The sequence below is a fragment of the Hemitrygon akajei genome, chromosome 2 (genome assembly GCF_048418815.1).
Source record: "Hemitrygon akajei chromosome 2, sHemAka1.3, whole genome shotgun sequence".
Taxonomy (NCBI): Eukaryota; Metazoa; Chordata; class Chondrichthyes; order Myliobatiformes; family Dasyatidae; genus Hemitrygon; species Hemitrygon akajei.
The window spans coordinates 167,726,859-167,748,565 of NC_133125.1; the positions used below are offsets into that span (position 1 = coordinate 167,726,859).

Here is a 21,707-nt window from a genome sequence, read left to right on the forward strand (position 1 = left end):
GGCAGTTAATCTACGATATCTTACGTTTTGGCTATATTATTCTAATTGTGTAAACTGTCCGGTATGGGTCTCTTTAGAAGCTAACTGTTAATAAATTTTCTATTATTTCTCTTCTTGGATCCTCACTTCCTTTATTTGTAAGTAAACTAATTGATAATTTAATAGTTAAACATACTCTGAGGATCTGGATACAATTTAGAAAATACTTTGGTTTACTGAGATTTACCCTTTCTAGTCCCATTTATTCTAAATTTTTTAAGCTCTCCATGACTGATTTTGTTTTTAAAGAATGGGACAGGTTGGGTATTAAATATTTTTGGAATCTGTTTGTTGGAGGAAACCTTTTATCATTTGAGCAATTGTCAGGTAAATATAGCTTACCCAAAACTCACTGTTTTAGATATTTACAAAGCAGAAATGTTTTAACAAAGAGTGTAATTGGGCTATGGACTGGACGGTTCAGTAGTTACTATTTTAAAAACATTAGACAGTACTGTACAGTAATGGGCCCTTTGGTAAACAATGATGTGCCAAACCAATTGGTGATCAGATGTCCAATTAGACTAACCCTTCCCAACATGGTGTCCGTATCCCTCATTTCGGGCACACCCATGTGCCTGTTTAAGAGCCTGTTCAATGCCCTATTGTATTTGCCTCTACCTCACCCCAACCAGTGCATTTCAGTCACCCGCCATTCTCTGTGTAAAACAATTGCCCACACATCTCCTTCAAATATACCCCTTCTCACTTTAAATGCATTCCCTCTGGTATTAGGCACATTTCCCTGTAAAAATGATATCAACTGTCTGCTCTGTCTCTTATAAATTATAAACCTCTACCAGGTCTCCATTCAGCTTCTGCTGCTCCAGAGAAAACAACCCACATTTGTCCAAACTTTTCTTATAGCACCGGCCCTCTAATCCAGAGAGACTGTTGATAAACCTCTTCTGCTCCTTTTCCAAAACCTCACTATCCTTCCTATAATGAGGTGAACAGAACTGAATTCACTACACCAGATGTAAACTGAATAATTATATAAAGCTGCAATGCAACTCCCAACTCTTGAACTGATTTCTGGACTCAGTACAGACAGAATGGGCTGTGTGTCCCCTATTGAAGGGTCAATTCTCAATCTTCCTCCCTAGATTCTTACGAGTTCCTCCAGCATTACGTTTCTTTTGCTCCAGGTTCCAACATCTGCAGCCTCTTTGGTTTATTATTGTCCCTTAATCTGAGGTACAGTGAAAAACTTGTCTTGCATACTGTTCATTCAGATCAGATCATTACATTGCACAGTGAGGTCGTACTCGGCGAATCAATAGCAGATTAAAGTGTAACAGTGATAATAGAAAGGGCTGTGTAGGTAGAGAGTGAAATGACAAGGTAAATTGTGAGGTCAGGAGCCCATCTGATCATACCAGGGAACCAATTAATAGTCCTATAACAGTGGGATAGAAGCTGTTCTCGTGCCTGGTGGTTCGTGCTTTCAGGCTTTTGTATTCCCCTGCCCAGCAGGAGTGGGGAGAAAGGAAAATGTCCCAGGTGGGTGGTCCCTTTTGGCAACTTTACTGAGACAGCAACTTCTGTGTGGAATCTCTTTTGTTATTCTCCTGTTGGTAAAATTCTAACAAAGAAAATTAAAAGCCTGCTGATGATGGAAATCTGAGCTAAACCCTGGAAATGCTCAGCAGGTCAGGCAGCATCTGTGGGAAGTGAAACAGAGTTGATGCTGGAAGAGGAAGATCTTTCCTCAGAATTGGGCAAAGATTGTTTGCAAGATTTTATTCCTTCTTCTTTATCCTCCTCCCCTGCTCTGAGGATCGGTCACAGTCCTGAACATTTAACTGCTTCTCTCCCTGAAGTGGCTGACTGACCTAGAAACATAGAAAAACCAACAGCACATTACAGGCCCTTCGGCCCACAATGTTGTGCCGAACATGTCCCGACCTTAGAAATTACTAGGCTTACTCATAGCTCTCTATTTTTCTAAGCTCCTTGTATCTATCCAAAAGTCTCTCAAAAGATCCTATCGTATTCATCTCCACCATCATTACCGGCAGCCCATTCCATGCACTCACCACTCTCTGAGTAAAAAAACTTAGCCCTGTGTCCTCTTGTGGCAACCATTTCAGCCCTGGGAAAAAGCCTCTGACTATCCAAATGATCAAATCCTCCCATTATCTTATACACCTCTATCAGGTCACCTCTCTTCCTCCGGTGCTCCAAGGTGAAAAGGTCAAGTTCACTTAACCTATTCATATAAGGCATACTCCTCAATCCAGGCTACATCCTGGTAAATCAGCTCTGTACCCTTTCTATAGTTTCCACATCCTACCTGTAGTGAGGTGGCCAGAACTGAGCACAGTACTCCAAGTGGGGTCCGACCAGTGTCCTATATAGCTGTAACATTACCTCTCGGCTCTTAAGCTCAATTCCACAGTTGATGAAGGTCAATGCACCGTATGCCTTCCTAACCACAGAGTCAACCTGTGCAGCAGCTTTGAGTGTCCTATGGACTCGGACCCCAAGATCCCTCTGATTCTCCACACTGCCAAGTGTCTTACCATTAATACAATATTCTGCCATCATATTTCAGCTACCAAAATGAACAACCTCACACTTATCTGGGTTGAACTTGATCTGCCACTTCTCAGCCCAATTTTATTTCCTATCGATGTCCCACTGTAATCACTGACAGCTCTCCACACTATCCACAACACCCCCAACCTTAGTGCCATCAGCAAATTTACTAACTATCCCTCCACTTCCTCATTCAGGTCATTTATAAAAATCACGATGAGAAGTGGTCACAGAAAAGATCCCTGAGGCACACCACTGGTCACCAACCTCCATGCAGAACATGAGCAATCTATAAACATTCCTCACCTTCTGTGGGCAAGCCAATTCTGGATCCATAATGTCCCCTTGGATCCCATGCCACCTTACGTCCTCAATAAACCTTGCATGGGGTACCTTATCAAATGCCTTGCTGAAATCCATATACACTACATCTACTGCTCTTAACCTTCATCAATGTGTACAGTCACATCCTCAGAAAATTCAATCAGGCTCATAAGGCATGACCTGCCCTTGACAAAGCCATGCTGACTATTCCTAATCATATTATGCCTCTCAAATGTTCATTAATCCTGCCCCTCAGGATCTTCTCCATCAACTAATCAACCATTAAAGTAAAACTCACTGGTCTATAATTTCCTGGGCTATTTCTACTCCCTTTCCTGAATAAGAGAACAACAACCCCCACCCTCCACTCCTCCAGAACCTCCCCCATCCCCATTGATGATGCAAAGATCATCACCAGCGGCTCAGCAATCTCCTCCCTTGCCTCCCACCGTAGCCTGGGGTACATGTCGTCTGGACCCAGTGACTTATCCAACTTGATGCTTTCCAAAAGCTCCAGTACATCTTCTTTCTTAACGTCTATATGCTCAAGCTTTTCAATCCACCGTAAGTCATCCCTACAATCACTAAGTTCCATTTCCATAGTGAATACTGAAGTAAAGTATTCATTAAGTACCTCAGCTATCTCCTCCAGTTCCATACACACTCTTCCACTGTCACACTTGATTGGTCCTATTCTGTCACGTCTTATCCTCTTGCTCTTCACATACTTCTAGAATGCCTTAGGGTTTTCTTTAATCCTGCTCGCCAAGGCCTTCTCATGGCCCCTTCTGGCTCTCCTAATTTCATTCTTAAGCTCCTTTCTGCTAGCCTTATAATCTTCTATATCACTATCATTACCTAGTTTTTTGAACCTCTCGTAAGCTCTTCCTTTCTTCTTGACTAGATATTGAACAGCCTTTGTACACCACGGTTCCTGTATCCTACCATCCTTTCCCTGTCTCATTGGAATGTACCTATGCAGAACGCCAAGCAAATATCCCCTGAACATTTGCCACATTTCTGTCATACATTTCCCGGAGATCTTTTGTTCCTTATTTATGCTTCCAAGTTCCTGCCTGATAGCTTTATATTTCTCCTTACTCTAATTAAACACTTTCCTAACTTGTCTATTCCTATTCCTCTCCAATGCTACAGTAAAGGAGATAGAATTGTGATCCCTGTCTCCAAAATGCTTTCCCACTGAGAGATCTGACACCTGACCAGGTTCATTTCCAGATATCAAGTACAGCCTCTCCTCTTGTAGGCTTTTCTACATATTGTGTCAGGAAACCTTCCTGAACACACCTAACAAACTCCATCCCATCTAAACCCCTTGCTCTAGGGAGATGCCAATCAATATTTGGGAAATTAAAATCTCCCATGACGACAACCCTGCTATTGTTACACCTTTCCTGAATCTGTCTCCCGATCTGCTTCTCGATGTCCCTGTTGCTATTGGGTGGTGTATAAAAACACCCAGTAGAGTTGTTGACCCCTTCCTGTTCCTAGCTTCCACCCACAGAGACTCCGTAGACAATCCCTCCATGGCATCCTCCTTTTCTGCAGCCGTGACACTATCTCTGATCAACAGTGTCACGCCCGCACCTCTTTTTCCTCCATCCCTGTCCTTTCTGAAACATTTAAAGCCTTGCACTCTAAGTAACTGTTCCTGCCCCTGAGCCATCCAAGTCTCTGTAATGGCCACAACATCATAGCTCCAAATTCTCTAAGCTCATCCACTTTGTTCATGATGCTTCTTGCATTAAAATCAACACATCTCAAACAATCGGTCTGAGTGTATCCCTTCTCTATCACCTGCATATCCTCCATCTTGCACTTTCTCTAAGCTTTTTCTAAATGTGGGCCAACCGCCCTTTCCTCTGTCTCTTCAGTTCGGTTCCCATCCCCTAGTAGTTCTAGTTTAAACTCTCCTCAATAGTCTTAGCAAATCACCCTGCCAGGATGTTGGTCCCCCGGGATTCAAGTGCAACCCGTCCTTTTTGCACAGGTCATGTCTGCCCCAAAAGAGGTCCCAATGATCCAAAAATCTGAATCCTTCTCCCCTGATCAAATTCTTCAGCCACACATTTATCCTCCACCTCCGTCTATTCCTATACTCACTGTTCTGTGGTACAGGCAGTAATTCCGAGATTACTACCTTTGCTGTCCTGCTTCTCAACTTCCTTCCTAACTCCCTGTAGTCTGTTTCCAGGACCTCCTCCCTTTTCCTACCTATGTCATTGGTACCAATATGTACCACGACCTCTGGCTGTTCACCTTCGCACTTCAGGATATCGTGGACGTGATCAGAAACATCCTGAACCCTGGCACCTGGGAGGCAAACAACCATCCACATTTCTTTACTATGTCTACAGACAGAATCGCCTGTCTGACCCCCTAACTATAGAGCCCCCTATCACTGCTGCCTTTCTCTTCCTTTCTCTACCCTTCTGAGCCACAGGGCCAGACTCTGTGCCAGAGGCACGGCCACTGTCGCTTCCCCCAGGTAGGCTGTCCCCCCAACAGTACTCAAACAGGAGTACTTATTATCAAGGGGTACAGCCACAGGGGTACTCTCTAGTACCTGACTCCTCCCTTTCCCCCTCCTGACTGTGACCCACTTCTCCGTCTCCCGTGGCCCCAGTGTGACCACCTGTCTATAACTCCTCTCTATCACCTCCTCGCGCTCCCTGACCAGGCAAAGGTCATTGAGCTGCATCTTCAGTTCCTTAACTCGGTCCCTTAGGAGCTGCAGCTCGACACACCTGGTGCAGATATGGCTCTCCGGGAGACGCCAGGACCTCCCACATCTGACACCAAGCACAAAAAACTGGCCTCACACACATATTTCCTCCTTTCTGCAGTCAACACAGGTAAACCCACCTCGCCTCATCCCGTTACCACCTAAGCCCGTAGAGCCAAAGCCCTGTCACTCTGCTGCCCACTTGATATGGCAGTCCTCTTTATAAACCTTTTGCGCTTTACTGGCTGACATCATGCGCCTGCGCAGTCTTGCCTCTCTTTTACCCTGAGTAGTAAAAACTGCCTCCGCTCCCAAAATCAGCCGTTCACTCGTAGCCTTCTTGCTCCGAATCAAAACTGATATTAATCAAAAATGAGTGACTCCAGCAGTTTCCAGCTTTGATGAAATTCTGTTTGGGTGTTGGGTCTGATTCGCACTGACAAGGAGATACTTGAAGGCCAACTTACCTCTCACTGTGAGATACGTCCCCGACCCATACATTGTCCATTCAATTATCTTCAACTTGCAGAAGTACATCCCAGAATCACTCGGCAGCACATACTTCAGTCGCAGGGAAACGTCTGTGCTGTTAGTGGAGGGATCACCCCCTTGAGGTATCAGGAAACGGTCCCTGTACTCTGCTGTTTCATTGGTCACTTCTATTCCATTTCGGGCACCCTTGAACCAGTGGTATGACCGTACTGTGTTTGTGACATTGTGTCTGCATGGAATATCCACCATCTCCCCTTCTGTGGCAACAATGCTGGACTTGTCCTGAATGACCACAAACTTCTCAGCACCAATGCCTGAAAGCAGTGAGCAAACTTTAAAATGGCTAAATTGGTTTATTATTGTTACACGTACTGAGATACAGAGAAAAACTACATTTTGTCTGTCATCCATATGGATCATTTCATCACATTGACCCAATGAGTTAGTGCGAAGGAGGAACAATAGCAGAATGCGGTATAAAGTGTTACAGTTACAGAGAAAGTGCGGTGCAGGCAGAGAATAACACGCAAGGTAGATTGTGTTGTATTTGAATGCACACAGCATAAGGAATAAAATGGACGATCTTGAAATTCATCTCAAGATTAGCAATATGACATTGCAGCCATCTCTGAAACTTGGCTAAAGGATGGCTGCCATTGGAAGCTGAACGTCCAAGGATATACGGTATATTGGAAAGATAGGTTAGTCAGAGGGGTTGGTGTGGCTGTGTGTATAAGAAATAATATTAAATCATTGGAAAGAGATGAAATAGGATTGCAAGGTGCAGAGTCTCTATGGGTTGAGTTAAGAAATGGCAAGGGTAAAAGTGCCCCAATGGCAGTTGTATACAGGCCTCCAAACAGCAATCAGGATGTGGATTACAAATTACAGCAGGAGTTACAAAAGACATGTCAGAAGGGCAATGTCTTGATAATTGTTGGGAATTTTAACGTGAAAGTGGATTAGGAAAACCAGGTCAGTACTGGACTTCAAGAGAGAGAATTTGTAGAATGTCTAAGGGATGGCTTTTTAGAGCAACTTTGTGTTGAGCTCACTGGGGGTTTGGCTGTGCTGTATTGGATGTTGTGCAATGATCCGGAGGTGATAAGAGAGCTTAAGTTTAAGGAGCCCTTAGGGAACAGGGATCACAATGTGATCGAGTTCACATTGAAATCTGAGAGGGAAAAAGTAAAATCCAATTTCTCGGTATTTTAGTGGAATAAAGGAAATTACAATGACATGAGAGAGGAACAGGCCAAACTTGACTGGAAAGGGACATTTGCGGGAAAGACAGCAGAGCAGCAATGGCTGGAGTTTCTGTGAAATAAGAAGAGATTTTCAAGGGGAAGAAGGACACTACCGTGGCCGACAAGTGAAGTCACAGCCAAAGTAAAAGCAAAAGAGAGGGTGCACAAGGAAGCCAGAGCTACTGGGAAGATAGAGGAGTGGGGAGCTTTTAAAATCTTGCAGAAGGAAACTCAGAAGGTCATTCAGAAGGAAAAGATGAATTATGAGAGGAAGCTGGTGACTAATATCAAAGAAAATACTGAAAGCTTTTTTAAGAATATAAAGGGTAAATGAGAGTCAACGGTAGATATAGGACCAATACAAAATGACTCTGGAGATATTGTAGAGATGGCAAAGGAACTGAAGACATCTACAGTATACCGGACATTCAAGAGTGTCAGGGAAGTGAAGTTTGTGCAGTGAAAATTACGACTGAGAAGGTGCTCAGGAAGCTTAATGGTCTGAGGGTGGATAAATCTCCTGGACCTGATGGAATGCACCCTTGGGTTCTGAAGGAAGAAGATGGAGAGATTGCAGAGGCATTAATAATCTTTTAGAATTGATAGATTCTGGCATTGTACCAGATGACTGGAAAACTGCAAATGTTATTCAGCTATTTAAGAAGGGTGGGAGGCAGCAGAAAGGAAACTATAGACCTGTTAGGCTGACATCAGTGTTTGGGAAGTTGTTGAAATCAGTTGTTAGGGATGAGATTATGGAGTACCTGAAGACACATGGCAAGACAGGCCAAAGCCAGCATGGTTAACTGAAAGGAAAATCCTGCCTGACTAACCTACTGCAATTCTTGAGGAAATTACAAGCAGGGTAGACAAAGGAGATGCAGTAGATGTGGTGTACTTGAATTTTCATAGGCCTTTGACAAGGTGCCACACATGAGGCTGCTTAGTAAGATAAGAACTCATGGAATTACAGGGAAGTTACTAGCCTGGATGGAGCATTGGCTGGTCAACAGAAAACAGAGAGTGGGAATAAAGGGATCCAATTCTGGGTGGCTGCCGGCTACCAGTGGAGTTCCACAGGGGTCGGTGTTGGGACCGCTGATTTTCATGATGTACGTCAATGATTTGGACTACATTATTAATGGATTTGTAGCTAGATTTGCTGATGATACAAAGATAGGTGGAGGAGCAGGTAGTGTTGAGAATACAGAGAGCCTGCAGAGACTTAGATAGTTCCGAGGAATGGGCAAAGAAGTGGCAAATGAAATACAATGTTGGAAAATGTATGGTGATGCACTTTGGTGGAAGAAATAAATAGGCAGGCTATTATTTAGATGGGGAGAGAATTCAAAATGCTGAGATGCAAAGGGACTTGTGAGTCCTTGTGCAAGATACCCAAAAGGTTTACCTCCAGGTCGAGTCGGTTGTGAAGAAGGCGAATGCAATGTTGGCATTCAGTTCTAGAGGTATAGAATATAAGAGCAGGGATGTGATGTTGAGGCTCTATAAGGCACTCGTGAGACCACACTTGGAGTATTGTGTGTCGTTTTGGGCTACTTATTTTAGAAAGGATATAGTGACATTGGGAAGGGTTCAGAGAAGATTCAGAAGAATGATTCCAGGAATGAAAGGGTAACTGTGTGAGGAACGTCTGGCAGCTCTTGGGCTGTATTTCCTGGAGTTCAGGAGAATGAGGGGGGATTAGAAACATTCCGAATGTTAAAAAGCCTGAACAGATTAGATATGGCAAAGTTATTTCCCATGGTAGGGGATTCTAGGACAAGAGGGCACAACTACAGGATTGAAGGATGTCCTTTTAAAACAGAGATGTGGAGAAATTACTTTAGTCAGAGGGTGGTAAATCTGTGGAATTTGTTTCCACGAGCGGCTGTGGAGGCCAAGTCTTTGGATGTATTTAAGGCAGTGATCGATTAGCCAGTGCATCAAAAGGTATGGGGTGAAGGCAGAGGAGAGGGGATGCTGGAAATCTGAGGTAAAAAAAAACTGGATACGCTGGAAACGCTCAGCAGGTCAGGCAGCATCTGCGGGAAGTGAAACAAAGTTAATGTTTGAAGTTGAAGATACAAGATTCTTGTTTCTTCCTGTTTACCCTCCTTCTCTGCTCTGAGGATTGCTTGCAGATCTGAACATTTAACTGCTTCTCTCCCCACAGTAGCTGACTGACCTGCTAAGTGACTCCAGCATTTTCCAGCCTTGACCAAATGCTGTTCGGGTGGTGGGTCTGATTTGCGTAGACAAGGAGATACTTGATCACTGGCTTACCTCTCACTGTGAGGTTCGTCCCTGCTCCATATATTTCCCATTCTATTGTCTCCAACTTGCAGAAGTACATTCCAGAATCACTTGGCCGCACGTACTTCAATCGCATAGAAACGTCTGTGCTGTTATTGGAGAGATCACCCCCTGGTGATCTCAAGAAGCGGTCCCTGTACTCTGCTGTTTCACTGGTCACCTTTATTCCATTTCGGGCACCCTTGACCCAGTGGTACGACCATACCCTATTTGTGACATTGTGTCTGCATGGAATATCCACCGTCTCCCCTTCTGTGGCAACAATGCTGGACTTGTCCTGAATGACCACAAACTTCTCAGCACCAATGCCTGAAAGCAGGGAGCAAACTTAAAATGGGTAAACTGGTTTATTATGGTCACATGTACTGAGATACAGAGAAAAGCTACATTTTGTCTGTCATCCATACGGATCATTTCATCACATCGATTCAATGAGTTAGTGTAAAGGAGAAACAATAGCAGAATGCGGAATAAAGTGTTAGTTACAGAGAAAGTGCGAATCGGACCTGGAAAAGGAGTACGCGCGCATAGCTCATTGAGAGCGGCATACAGGCGGTGAAGACAATGTTTAGTACGCTGACCTTCAGTCAGAGCTTTGAGGACAGGAGTCTCGAAATTATGTTTCTATAGTACAAGTCGTTGGTGAAGCTGCACTTGGAATATTCTGCACAGAGTTGGCCGCACTGTTATAGATGTTACTAATCAGAAAGCGGGCAGATATGATTGACCTGGATGTCGTCTGAATTTGGGGGTCGGAGTTACATGGAGTTTTTCTCATAGACCAGGACCTATTCTCTGGAAAGTAGGAGATCGAGTGGGTGACCTGATGTAACACAATAAAGGGTATAGATATTCTGAAAACACCATTTTTTTCCACGGAGGAGGGGGGTTGTTAACGACAAGAGGGCATAGGTTCAAGATTAGAGGGGAGAGTTTTGAAAGGGATATTAGACAACTTCTTCACACAAATTGCGTTGCGTGGTTGAAATGAGCTGTTAGAAATGGCGGTTGCGGCGAGTAAATTACAAACATTTTGAAGCCTCCTAGATAAGTACATGAGCAGGAGAGGTTTAGGCGGCTGTGGGCTGTGGGACGAGTTCGCTGGATAACACGATCAACACGGACGAGTCGGGCCGAAGCGCCTGTTTCCTTGCTAGGGGTCCATAATCACTGAGGCTGAAATTGTACACAATATTCCAAGTGCGGCCTCACGGTCACTGGTACATCTGTAACAAAACTTTCCAACTCCCACGCTTAAGAGATTCTGCACATGCGGGAAATCCAGAGTAACAGGACGAGCTCAGGAGGGGAATAAACAGTCGATATTTCGGGCTGAGACCCTTCATCAGGAATGGACTGGACGGAGGGAGAAGCGAGAATTCGGCTTGCTCAGTGTTCGACCAGGAATTCAGGGTCCCCCTTTCCCCCGTTCGGCTGGTCAGGGGGCCGATGTCGAAAGCCTGGAGACTAGAAGCCCGGACTTTGTTCTTGGAGTTGGAGGACTGTCCGTGTGTGCGCGTGGGAGAGGGAAGGGGCTTGTTTTGTTGTGTTCGGTGTTGTTCTGTCGACTTTGTGGACATTAATGTTGGCGCCGGAATGTGTGGCGACACTCGCGGGCTGCCCACAGTGCATCCGTAGGTGTGTTGGTTGTTAACGCAAATGAAGCGGACGAACCATCCCGCTTTTCCCGCGCTGCCCATTGCCTTCTCCCCCAAGCTGTAGCCGTAAAGGAACAGAAAGTTACTTACCGGAGGAGACGGTCAGGAGCCACAGAATGGCGCCCACCTCCATCGTTTCTCCACTAAAGTAGAGGAGGTACTTCAGTGTTCCCTCCTTCTCCCTTCCTACAGCCGAGCCTCCTCGTGCCACCTGTTGGAAAATTCGGAGAGATTAAGTACTGTCCACTGGATTTTTCCAATTGATTTCCGAATGATTGGAACGAGCTGGATACACCACCAGGAGAGTCACAAAGAGATTAGAAGCGGGGGAACCGTGACTAAGCTCTGCAGGGGGAACGGTGACAGTAAGCGTTTCATTGCCATCAGGGTCGTTCAGCGATGAGCCACGGCCTCTTCTTGGTAAGATCGCCCTTCTGGACTGACTGACTCCGAACACGGAGTTACACGTTCAAACCCCTCACCGCGCAACGCGGAACCAGGCCTACACTACTCCGGTGTTGATTGGGTTACACGTTCTTCTCATGTCTGGAGACTCGCAGCGAAACAGGCGGAATGTGCAAACTCCGCCCGAACAAACTGTACCAAAGGTCGGAGTCGATCCCGTGGTCACAGGAGCTGCGAGGAAACAGCGCCAATAGTTGCGGCAAGGGTTCAACAGATCAAATTGAAGTGGTTAATGTCTCGGCCCGAAACTTCGACTGTATTTTTAAAAAAATCGATGCTGTCTGGCCTGCTGTGTGTGCAGTTTGATTTCCAGCATCTGCAGATTTTCTCTTGTTTGTGAAGTGGTTGATATTAGATAACGAAACTGCCCTATCTTTAGTGAATGTGTCATTTGTATTTGGCTCCAATCCCCATAACAAACCAGTTGTAATAATTGGTGAACGGGATGTCAGGGGAGGGGTAGCACCTCTGCTGAAGGGGGTTGCCGTGTCGATCAGTTCTCAACCGTGGCTCCAAGCACTTGATTGCATTGGACAGCGGCAACACTCTGGTACACCGTATGGACAGGCGGGCTAAACCGGGTGAAAGGTGCCGGCTGACCTCAAACCCGACTGAGATAGGCACGTGCCTGTCCCAGTATGCGAAGGAAACTCCGCCGGACGGGGCAGATGAGATCAATAGCGAGACCCAACAGTCAGGAAGGTGGTTCTGCGACTGTTCGTGGAGAGCGAAGGACATAACAAACATAGAAACATAGAAAACCTACAGCACAATACAGGCCGTTCGTCCCACAATGCTGTGCCGAACATGAACTTACTTTAGAAATTACCTGGAATTACCCATAGCCCTCTATTTTTCTAAGCTCCATGTACCTATCCAAGAGTCTCTAAAAAGACCCTATCGTTTCTGACTCCACCATCGTCGCGGCAGCCCATTCCTCGCACTCTCTACTCTCTACGTAAAAACTTACCCCTGACATCCCCTCTGTACCTACTTCCAAGCACCTTAAAACTGTGCCCTCTCGTAATAGCCATTTCAGCCCTGGGGAAAAAGCCTCTGACTATCCACACGATCAATGCCTCTCATCATCTTATACACCTCTGTCAGGTCACCACTCAACTTCCACTGCTCCAAGGTGAAAAGGTCAAGTTCACTTAACCTATTTTCGTAAAGCATGCTCCCCAATCCAGGCAACATCCTTGTAAATCAGCTCTGTACCCTTTCTATAGTTTCCACATCTTTCCTGTAGTGAGATGACCAGAACTGAGCACAGTACTCTAAGTGGGGTCTGACCAGCGTCCTATATGGCTGTGACATTACCTCTCGGCTCTTAAACTCAATCCCACAGTTGATGAAGGCCAAGGCACTGTATACCTTCCTAACCACAGAGTGAACCTGCGTAGCAGCTTTGAGTGTCCTATGGATTCGGACCCCAAGATCCCTCTGATTCTCCACACTGCCATGAGTCTTACCATTAATACAATATTCTGTCATCATATTTGATCTAACAAAATGAACCACCTCACATTTATCTGGGTTGAACTTGATCTGCCACTTCTCAGCCCAGTTTTATATCCTATCAATGTCCCGCTGTAACCTCCGACAGCTCTCCACACTATCCACAACACCCTCAACCTTAGTGCCATCAGCAAATTTACTAACTATCCCTCCACTTCCTCATCCAGGTCATTTATAAAAATCACGAAGAGAAGGGGTCCCAGAAAAGATCCCTGAGGCACACCACTGGTCATCAACCTCCATGCAGAATATGAGACATCTATAACCATTCTTCGCCTTCTGTGGGCAAGCCAATTCTGGATCCATAATGTCCCCTTTGATCCCATGCCTCCTTACGTCCTCAATAAGCCTTGCATGGGGAACCTTATCAAATGCCTTGCTGAAATCCATATACACTACATCTACTACTCTTAACCTTCATCAATGTGTACAGTCACATCCTCAAAAACTTCAATCAGGCTCGTAGGGCATGACTTGCCTTTGACAAAGACATGCTGACTATTCATAATCATATTATGCCTCTCCAAATGTTCATAAATCCTGCCTCTCAGGATCTTCTCCATCAACCTACTAACCTTTGTAGTAGGACTCACTGGTCTATGGTTTCCTGGGCTAACTCTGCTCCCTTTTCTGAATAAGAGAACAACATCCACAACTCTCCAATCCTCCAGAACCTCTCCCCGTCCCCATTGATGATGCAAAGATCATCACCAGAGACTCAGCAATCTCCTCCCTTGCCTCCCACCGTATTCTGGGGTACATCTCTTCTGGTCCCGGTGACTTATCCAACTTGATGCTTTCGAAAAGCTCCAGCACATCTTCTTTCTTAATGTCTATATGCTCAGGCTTTTCAGTCCTCCGCAAGTCATCCCTACAATCGCTAAGATCCTTTTCCATAGTGAATACTGAAGCAAAGTATTCATTAAATACTTCAGCTATCTCCTCCGGTTCCATACACACTTTTCCACAGTCACACTTGACTGGTCCTATTCTCTCACATCTTATCTTCTTGCTGTTAACATACTTGTAGAATGCCTTAGGGTCTTCTTTAATCCTGCTCACCAAGGCCTTCTCATGGTCCTTTCTGGCTCTCCTAATTTCATTCTTAAACTCCTTCCTGCTAGCCTTATAATCTTCTAGATCTCTATCATGACCTAGTTTTTTGAACCTCTCGTAAGCTCTTCCTTTCTTCTTGACTAGATATTGAAGAGCCTTTGTACACCACGGTTCCTGTATCCTACCATCCTTTCCCTGTCTCATTGGAGCGTACCTATGCAGAATGCCATGCAAATATCCCCTGAAGATTTCCCACATTACTGCTGTACATTTCCCGGACAACTTTTGTTCCCAATTTATACTTTCAAATTCCTGCCTGATAGCTTCATATTTCTCCTTACTCTAATTAAGCACTTTCCTAACTTGTCTGTTCCTATTCCTCTCCAATGCTACAGTAAAGGAGATAGAATTGTGATCCCTGTCTCCAAAATGCTCTCCGACTGAGAGATTTGATACCTGACCAGGTTATTTTCCCAATGCAAGATCAAGTACAGCCTCTCCTCTTGTAGGCTTATCTGCATATTGTGTCAGGAAACCTTCCTGAACACACCTAACAAATTCCACCGCATCTAAACCCAGTGCTCTAGGAGATGACAATCAATATTTGGGAAATTAAAATCTCCCATGACGACAACCCTGCTATTGTTACACCTTTCCTGAATCTGTCTCCCGATCTGCTTCTCGATGTCCCTGTTGCTATTGGGTGGTGTATAAAAACACCCAGTAGAGTTGTTGACCCCTTCCTGTTCCTAGCTTCCACCCACAGAGACTCCGTAGACAATCCCTCCATGGCATCCTCCTTTTCTGCAGCCGTGACACTATCTCTGATCAACAGTGTCATGCCCCCACCGCTTTTGCCTCCCTCCCTGTCCTTTCTGAAACATTTAAAGCCTTGCACTCTGAGTAACTGTTCCTACCCCTGAGCCATCCAAGTCTCTGTAAAGGCCACAACATCATAGCTCCAAATTCTCTAAGCTCATCCATTTTGTTCATGATGCTTCTCGCATTAAAATCAACACATCTCAAACAATCGGTCTGAGTGTATCCCTTCTCTATCACCTGCATATCCTCCATCTTGCACTTTCTCTAAGCTTTTTCTAAATGTGGGCCAACCGCCCTTTCCTCAGTCTCTTCAGTTCGGTTCCCATCCCCTAGCAGTTCTAGTTTAAACTCTCCTCAATAGTCTTAGCAAATCACCCTGCCAGGATGTTAGTCCCCCTGGGATTCAAGTGCAACCCGTCCTTTTTGCACAGGTCACGCCTGCCCCAAAAGTGGTCCCAATGATCCAAAAATCTGAATCCTTCTCCCCTGATCAAATTCTTCAGCCACACATTTATCCTCCACCTCCGTCTATTCCTATACTCACTGTTCTGTGGTACAGGCAGTAATTCCGAGATTACTACCTTTGCTGTCCTGCTTCTCAACTTCCTTCCTAACTCCCTGTATTTTGTTTCAGGACCTCTTCCATTTTCCTAGCCATGTCGTCGGTACCAATATGTACCACGACCTCTGCCTGTTCACCTTCGCACTTCAGGATATCGTGGACGCTATCAGAAACATCCCAGACCCTGGCACCGGGGAGGCAAACTACCATCCGCGTTTCTTTCCTACGTCCACAGACAGAATCACCTGTCTGATCCCCTGACTATAGAGTCCCCTATCACTACTGCCACCCTCTTCCTTTCCCTACCATTCTGAGCCACAGGGCCAGACTCTGTGCCAGAGGCACAGCCGCTGTTGCTTCCCCCAGGTAGCCCAACCCCCCAACAGTACTCAAACAGTAGTACTTATTGTTACAGGGGACAGTCACAGAGGTACTCTCTAGTATCTGACGCCTGCCCTTCCCTCTCCTGACTGTTACCCACTTATCTGTCTCCCCAGGCCCCGGTGTGATTACTTGCCTATAGCTCCTCTCTATCACCTCCTCAATTTCCCTGGCCAGACGAGGGTCATCAAGCTGCGTCTCCAGTTCCCTAAGGAGCTGCAGCTCGACGCATCTGATGCAGAATTGGCTGTCCGGGAGGCTGGGAGTCCCGGACATCCCACATCTGACACCCAGTACAGAACACCGGCCTCACAGACATACTTGCTGTTTCTATTCCTCACAGGTAAATTAACTCGCCTCGACCCCTTACCGCTGAAGCCCGGATGAGCCAAAGCCCTACCGCTCTGCCTCAGATCACTCCGTTGATGACAGAGAAGGAATCATGGTCATGGAGATTTTCGTGGAGAGCGAAGGACATGACAAGACACAGGAGAAGCCATCCACTGTAACCAGGGAAGACCCCAGTTTGTGTCGACTACTCGTATCACTGCCCCCGGACGTCCGAGGCCAAGAGTCGTGGAACTGTCCCAGCGCAAGGGCTTTTCCACGTTAAAAACCCCACACAGGTCTCCTGTCATTGTTGGTATGCCGGACAACAACCAAAACACCAATCGCGCATTTCACACACTTTGATCAAAAGATAAATAGATAAAACAATTAAGAGAGCAAAAATTGTAGATGTTGGAAATCTGAAATCAAAACAGAAGTGCTTTAAAAACTCAACAGGTCAGGCAACAAACGTACAGTCTCTGGTAAATAAAATTGAAGATCTCAGAGCTGGAATACTGTATAAGGCGGACATTAGGACCGCTTGCGTCCTTTGTTTCACGGAATCTTGGTTAACCCCTTCCTTTCTGGATGCAACAATTCGAATAGCCGGGTTCACTATACAAGAGAGGTCTGTGGAGTCCCTCAGAAGCAGAGGTGGAGGTTATGTTTCATGATCCGTTCCTCCTGCTGTAACACACAGCAGTGCTCTCCCTCTCCTGTTCACCAGACCTGGAATACCTCGCAGTGAAGTGTCGTCCATTTGACCTGTTGTGGGAGATTTCAGCGATCATTCTGGTAGCGGTGTACATTCCACTTCGGGCCAGTGTCAAAGAGGCTCTGGCAGAACTGAGCGATGCAATCAATAGACACGAAATCGTTCATCCTGATGCAGGTATGAATCATTTTGGGGGATTTTAACCAGGTTGAAAAAGTCATGAAATAATTATTATCAACAAATTTCTATTACTATGGTCAGTTCTGGTCACCTAACTACAGGAATGGTGTGGATACTATAGAGAGAGTGCAGATGATATTTACAAAGATGTTGCCTAGATTGGAGGGCATACCTTATGAGAATAGTTTGAGTGAACTCGGCCTTTTCTCCTTGGAGCGACAGAGGATGAGAGGTGACCTGATGGATGTGTATAAGATGATGAGAGGCATTGATCACGTGGATAGCCAGAGGCTTTTTCCCAGGGCTGAAATTGCTAATGGAAGGGGACATAGTTTTAAGTTGCTTGGAAATAGGTACTGAGGGGAGGTCAGGGGTAAGTTTTTCACACAGAGTGGTGGGTGCGTGGAATACACTTCCAGCGGTGGTGGTAGAAGAGGATAAAATCGGGTCTTTTAAGAGGAACAAGTGCTACACCTGCCCTTACACTTCCCCCGTTACCACCATTCAGGGCCCCAGACATTCCTTCCAGGTGAGGCGACACTTCACCTGTGAGTCGGTTGGTGTGGTATACTGTGTCCGGTGCTCCCAGTGTGGCCTTTTATATGTTGGTGAGACCCGACGCAGACTGGGAGACGGTTTCGCTGATCACCTACGCTTGGTCCGCCAGAGAAAGCAGGATCTCCCAGTGGCCACACATTTCAATTCCACATCCCATTCCCATTCTGATATGTCTATCCATGACCTCCTCTACTGTCAAAATGAATCCAAACTCAGGTTGGAGGAATAACACCTTATATACCGGCTGGATAGCCTCCAACCTGATGGCATGAACATTGACTTCTCTAACTTCTGTTAATGCCCCTCCTCCCCTTCTTACCCCATCCCTGACATATTCAGTTGCTTTTTTTTTTCTCTCTCTGCCCATCACTCTGCCTGTTCTCCATCTCCCTCTGGTGCTTCCCCCCCTTTCTCCCGAGGCCTCCCTTCCCTGATCCTTTCCATTCTCCAGCTCGGTATCACTTTGGCCAATCACCTTTCCAGCTCTTTGCTTCATCCCACCCCTTCGGTCTTCTCCTATCATTTCACATTTCCCCCTCCCCCCACTACTTTCAAATCTCTTACTATCTTTCCTTTCAGTCAGTCCTGACGAAGGGTCTCGACCCGAAACGTCGACAGTTTCCGTCGACAGTATAAACGTCTCCTTATAGATGCTGCCTGGCCTGCTTTGTTCCACCAGCATTTTGTGTGTGTTGTTTGAATTTCCAGCATCTGCAGATTTCCTCGTGTTTGTCTTTTAAGAGCCTCTTAGATGGGTACATGGAGCTTACAAAAATAGAAGGCTATCCGCTAGGGAAATTCTAGGCAGTCTCTAAAGTAGGTTAAATGGTCGGCGCAACAGTGTGGGCCGAAGGGCCTGTAGTGCGCTGTGAATTTCTATGTTCTATGTAATAAATCACCTGTAACACCAGCGGAAATAACACACTGGACCACTGTTACACTAAGATCTAGTGTGTCTACAAGTCCACACTTTGGAAAGTCTGATCACCTGGATGTACTTCTGCTCCCCGAGTATAGGCAGCTCCAGTAGTGAGGACCAAGAGGATACGGGCAAGGGAGGCACGCGAGCGCTTACAGGACTGCTTTGAATCGGTGGACTGGACTGTATTCAGGGATTCATCTTCGAGCCTGGGTTAGTACGCCACAGCTGTCACCGACTTCATTAAAACCCGTGTGAATCAGTGTGTGTTACGAAAACTTACTGTACATACCTAATACCTAAACCAAAAGCTGTGAATGAACCAGAAAGTTCGTAGTCTGCTGAGGGCTGGAGCTGTGACATTTAAGTCTGACGACCCAGGTCTGTATAAGAAAACCAGGTATTGACATGCGGAGGGCAATTTCAAGAGCGAAAAAAGCTATTTGAACGAGTGATGCACCATCAATAACTCACTCTGAGACGTAAGAAGTGAGATATGGGCTTTTATTGACTGGAAGAATGAACAACACAACATCCTGGAGAATGAGGGCCGGCCTCAGGCCTCATTCGCCTTTATACAGGGGTTTGTGGGAGGAGCCACAGGAGCAGTCAGCAGGGGTCTGTTGGGAGCAAACCACTCTGGTATAAGTAGTTCACCACAACGAGGTTGGAGGTGACGTCGGATGCACATCAACTCTGGCAAGGTTTGCAGGGCATTACTTCCTACAAAGCATAACCTAATGAATGGCAGCGATGCTTGACGACCAGACGATCTCAGCACCTTTAATGATCTCAGCACCTTTAATGATCCCTGCAGCACCCGTGACCCTGTGACCTCCGTCTCGAGGCCGCCGTCAGGCTGTCCGTGAAGAGGGTGAACCATCGCAAAGCGGCAGGCCACAATGGAGTACCTGGAAAGGCTGTGACGACCTGTGCCAACCAACTGGAGGGTGCATTCAAAGACATTTCCATTCTCTCAGTGTGACGGACGGAAGTTTCCACCAGCTTCAAAAGGGCAACAATTATACCAGTGCCCAAGAGCAGCCTTAGCCGCCTTAACCACTATCGGCAAGTTTCACTCACATTTATAATGAAATGCCTTGAGAAGTCGGTCAATACTAGGATCAGCCCCTGTCTCAGGAAGTACCTGGACCCGCTGCAGTTTGCCTATCGCCACAATAGGTCTAGGGCAGACGCGAGACACAGGGGTGTGTGCTTAGCCCACTGCTCTACTCTCTCTACACCCATGACTGTGTGGCTAGGCATAGCGCAAATGCCATCTGTCAATTAGCTGATGATAGAACTATTGGTGGCTGAATCTCAGATGGTGACGAAAGGGCACCAGGAGTGAAATATACCAGCCGTTGAGTTGTGCAGTAGAAACAACCTTGCACTCAACATTAGCAAGATCAAAGAGCTGATTGTGGACTTCGAAAAGGGTAAGACAACGAAACACAAACCAATCCTCATGGAAGGATCAGAGTGAGCAATTTCAGTTCCCTGGGTGTCAATATCTCTGAGGAACTAACCTGGACGCAACGTATTGATGCAGCTATAAAGAAGACAAGACAATGGCTATACAGTATTTCATTTGGAATTTGAGGAGTCTTGGTCTGTCACCTAAAACACTAGAAAACTTCTACAGGAGTACAACGGAGAGCATTCTGGTATTGGGGGGGGGGGGGGTTGGTGCTTGTAAAAGTTCATGCTGTTTGCATGGTTTCCCCGTCCTTTCTATTTTTCTCCGCAGTTAAAGGAGATTCCCCGATTCGTTGCAGTCTTCAATCCGTAAGGAAACGGATTGCAGAAATTTCAACTAGTCCAGATTTAAATATTTCGAAGCCTAGATCGCGGCCAGAACAGCTGATAGTTATTCTAATTCTAATTATACCTTTGATCTTTATCTGGCGAATTATCCAAAATCCCACACGAGTCCGAGATGACTGCTCCCTGCCAACAAATCCGGCTTCCTTGCAGATGTCAACTAACTTTGCACTAGATGTTTGTCCCTTTCCCGCCCCTTCCTGTCTCACAGCGTCTGGTCTTCGGACTCTTGTAAAAATAGACGCTCGGCGTACAGCCGCTGCGGTAGCGGTTTGAAGAACTGATGCAGGCAAACCGCCAGCTCCATGTTCAGCGCAGTGAGAAGCGGATCGGACTCACCGCACCACAGAGCTCAGAGATCAGCAAATGAACTGGTTCTTTTAATTAACACAGCTTGCAGTCCGAATCTGCAGCGTGGACGGTGGTCAGCACAGGCAGGTTGGAGTGGACTGAGTCAGGGTGGGGGTTTTGAGGCTTTAGATCTTCGAGGCTTCGGCGAGGAGAGACTTCAGTCAGAGAAGGTTGCGCCCCCCACCCCGCCTCCGCTACACAGTTTATTGTTCATCCTTTTTTATATTGTTCAGTTAGAACAGTAGAGATGTCAGGCTGGATAGAGGCATGTAGGAAGACACTCACGACTACACCAGCGGGAAGTGCATCCAGCAGCAGCTTCTAACAATCCGCGTTAAAGAGCTGCAACTGGAACCGCATGATTTCCGGATCAAGGCCGAGGGGATGGATCGATACGACATATCGGTAAGTAGTTACAGTGCAGGAAAGTGTCAGTGAGGAAGGAGGAGGAGGTTAAAGAGCCAATGCAGAGAACCCTTGTGGCTACCCCCTCATCAACAGGTCTGTGGCCGGGGGGGGGGGGGAAAGGGAGGTGGGTGACCTAGCAGAGGAAAATCATACCGGCAAGGTCTCTGGTACTGGGTTTGACTCTGACACGGAAGGAATGGGGGTGGTGAAGAGGTGAGCTGTAGTGATAGGGGATTTGTTAGTCAGGGGAAACAGAAAGGT

At 46.2% G+C, this 21,707-nt stretch overlaps 1 protein-coding gene across 1 annotated transcript in view; it reads right to left on the reverse strand.

The window, feature by feature from the left end:
* Window positions 1–20,994, reverse strand: part of LOC140721368 (uncharacterized) — a 31,459-nt gene extending 10,465 nt beyond the window's left edge. The window contains exons 1-6 of the mRNA XM_073036214.1: window positions 20,897–20,994; window positions 19,947–20,047; window positions 19,645–19,793; window positions 11,448–11,568; window positions 9,670–10,008; window positions 6,115–6,453 (exon numbers count right to left, since the gene is read on the reverse strand). Coding sequence (XP_072892315.1) covers window positions 6,115–6,453; window positions 9,670–10,008; window positions 11,448–11,568; window positions 19,645–19,793; window positions 19,947–20,047; window positions 20,897–20,994 — 1,147 coding nt within the window. The remainder of the gene's footprint in view (window positions 1–6,114; window positions 6,454–9,669; window positions 10,009–11,447; window positions 11,569–19,644; window positions 19,794–19,946; window positions 20,048–20,896) is intronic.
* Between the last annotated feature and the right edge of the window lie 713 nt (window positions 20,995–21,707).